Source organism: Dreissena polymorpha, chromosome 14 (genome assembly GCF_020536995.1).
Source record: "Dreissena polymorpha isolate Duluth1 chromosome 14, UMN_Dpol_1.0, whole genome shotgun sequence".
NCBI lineage: Eukaryota > Metazoa > Mollusca > Bivalvia > Myida > Dreissenidae > Dreissena > Dreissena polymorpha.
This window is the reverse complement of record NC_068368.1, coordinates 8,089,246-8,092,520: the sequence shown is the minus strand read 5'-3', so window position 1 is coordinate 8,092,520 and position 3,275 is coordinate 8,089,246. Positions and strand designations below refer to the sequence as shown.

General features: G+C 34.7%; 1 protein-coding gene across 1 annotated transcript in view; it reads left to right on the top strand.

The window, feature by feature from the left end:
• The window catches only part of LOC127858597 (neuronal acetylcholine receptor subunit alpha-9-like), a 12,136-nt gene extending 9,087 nt beyond the window's left edge, over nt 1-3,049 (top strand). Inside the window, exon 5 of the mRNA XM_052395796.1 lies at nt 2,888-3,049. Coding sequence (XP_052251756.1) covers nt 2,888-3,049 — 162 coding nt within the window. The remainder of the gene's footprint in view (nt 1-2,887) is intronic.
• Nucleotides 3,050-3,275: the final 226 nt, after the last annotated feature.

Here is a 3,275-nt window from a genome sequence, read left to right as displayed (position 1 = left end):
CAGTATTTTTCCAGACAAATAATGTGTGCAAACTAACCGAATTGTTCATGAATTATTAATGAACAGGAAAACAAATGGAAACAATAGTGTCTCCAGAATTGTTTGTTTTCATGTGCAGTTCACCCGCATGCATTAACAAGAGCACCGTATAACGGGGGCCACGCTCGGCTACGGGTGCAGTTTTTAATAAATTAAAGCTTGTCAGATTTTTTTAAAGGTCACAGTGACCTTGACCTTTGACCTACTGACCCCAAAATGGGTGTGACGTGTAGAACTCATCAATGTGCATCTACATATAAAGTTTCAAAGTTGTAGATGGAAGCAATTTGATTTTAGAGACAATAATCAAAACCTTAACACAATATTAAGGTTTTAGCACGACGCGAACGGCGGAAGTCAGACGGCGGACGTCAGACGGCGGACGTCGGACGGCGGATGACACGACGAGCTGGCTATGACAATACCTCGGGTTTTTTCCGATAACGCCGAGCTAAAAATCGAAAAAAAAGTCAAACAATATACACGTTAAACTTCAGCACAGTATATCGAGATTTAAATGGCATACTGGCTGATCAGCATTATATATTTGAACTTCTTTATCTTTTGACAGGTAAACACACTGAACGTATTGAGAATCCATAATTCATACTAGTGCGTTGATATCTGATGTTCTCTCCATTTAAGAACTCGGGCATGTCCAACTTCCCTGTACGCTACACAGGGTTGCCCGTTGTGTCTACTAGTCCAACAAGTCACACAACTTATCTCAAAATCAAAGTATGATTATATCAATTTGATGGCAGCGCAATTGTTCGTTCTGTCTGACATGACATGTATGAAAATATGTGGTGGACGTGCGGTAAAAACTTGCGTTCAACTGCATGAGTACATAGGATCGAACAGCCTGCAATTGTCTTGGTTTTGTTTCACACAACTCCAGCCACATCATTTAACTAAACTACCGCCTACGTCCTTAAAGTTGTCTCTTTAATACGAATGTAACGCTTATATGCATGCAAGTAGGGCCCTAACATTACTAAGAGTAAAGCAACTCATTTCCGTAACTATGCGATTCTAATACTTCACTTAGGTGTATATGTATAAATAAGTGGCTTTGAAAATTATATTATGTTTGCAAATTACGAAATAACATAGGCCCATAGAAATAAATTGAAAGACCGTTAGCGTATCATGTTTAAATTCATGCATGTTCACACTATCTCTGATAATCTACCATAATAAACGACTCATGTCGTTCTGTTGCATAGCCTTGAAACCGTCTAGAGTATCATGCCTTGCACTCTAATTATCAGAACACGTGATCGTTGTGTTTTGTTTATTTGAATATCGTCAAATGTTAATCAAAACCTAGGTGCTAAATATTATTTGTAATGTTTAGAACTTATATTTCCCCTTTTAGCTATAATTGATTTCAATGAACGCGAAGAAAGCATAACGATTAGCGGATATCTTGGAATGGGATGGATTGATGAATTCCTCAAGTGGGAACCAGAGGATTACGGATGACTTGATCGGCTTTTATTGGTAACACGCCTTTATCATCATTAAACATTACATTGTACATTATTACACTTACTTTACTGCATCGAAACACGACCCTGCATTTTATCCATTCTATTATATTGACTATACGTTTAAATTAATTAATATAAGTTGATTAAACGTATTATCATTCTTTCCACCTGATTATTGATAAGTGCGGCTTACTGAGTATGTGATTAACAGAATGACAATAGTGTATATGTCAAACCGATAGTTACCTTTTCAATTGAACTTATTACGAAAGTATATTACAAACCATACAAATCACGTTTTTATTTGCATATATGATATGTGAAAGCAGAGCGACCAAGTATTGGCTGGTAAATGAGTGAAAATATGTTGCTGATATGTCATTAAAATTTGGGACACATACCAGTGTGTACACTTTAATACTCAATTCCATTTTGCTTGACTCATATTTAAGGTCTAATAAAGAAAAAGAAGTGGAACCGGTAACTTTCAGCAATATCTTTAAGTACGTTCGGAAAATATAAACATCAAGAGTTTATAAAGAATCAAGTAACATTTTAATAGTGTTACACAGTCAAGTATATTTTAACTGTTCTACAAAGGGTGCTGTTAATTTATGCCGTTATAACAGACACGTGCATACTAAAGTGACGTTCTATATCATATAAAGTTGTTGCTTTTATCAATCAAAATAAATGGCAATTATAAGAATGTAATTGTTTGCTTTTTTTTTCTTCGATGGAAAAGTAAAAATTAGTATGTTTTATGTGTCAAGTTAAGCATACATGTATGTATTAAAACAATAGTTACTTCGCAGGACAATAGCATAGTCATTGTTTTTAATTTTCGCTTATATCACCTGTTTGTTTCCATGTATAGTGCGTTTGCCAAACTAATTTGACAAACCAAATATGATTAAGTCTGGCGACCGGATATTGCTCTTCATAATCCCTTCAGGAATTTTACTGGTATGGGATCCAGTAATTTGCTGCTGACAGTCAATTATAGTGGTGAAGTGTCCTGGTTTCCTTATCAGGTAAGAAACAATATGTCAATTATGATAAAACGTGATTAATGTAATTTTAATACATTACCTATTTGTCTGAATTTATATATATGTACGTATTTGGTTAACAGAATTACAACAAATAAATTAATCATTCAATGTTAATATGTATATTTAAGTATAATTGAAATACTAAATGTGTATCCATAAACACACGCACGCAAGCATGCACATACGCACGTACGCACGCACGCACGCATACAAACACATTGCCACAAGAAAAATCATACTTATGTCGGTTGCTTTATAAAAAGAGGCACTGACACATATGTATGAAATTATGTACAGATCCTGGAGGCTACGTGTGACGTTGACATCACATATTTCCCGTTCGACACACAGGAATGTCCTCTCAAATTTTCCGCTTGGAGCTATACTATCGATGAAGTAGTAATGATTGAAGGAGAGAAAGGCATCTACTTGAAAGAATTTGACGAAAATTTAAGATAGTCGCTGGTACTTTCTGCAACGTTCTAGATTAAACAAATGCAAGCATCAAAAACTAATAACATAACAACGCCTAAATTCTATCTATGGATCTTAAATCATTTATTTTAAGGGATGCATTTGAGTTGCATACGTTTAAAATCATTCAAATGTTTTTCTTGTTAATTTAGCTTGTACAACTGTAATAATAGGAAAATGACATTCATATATTAAACAAAATGTGTCCTTT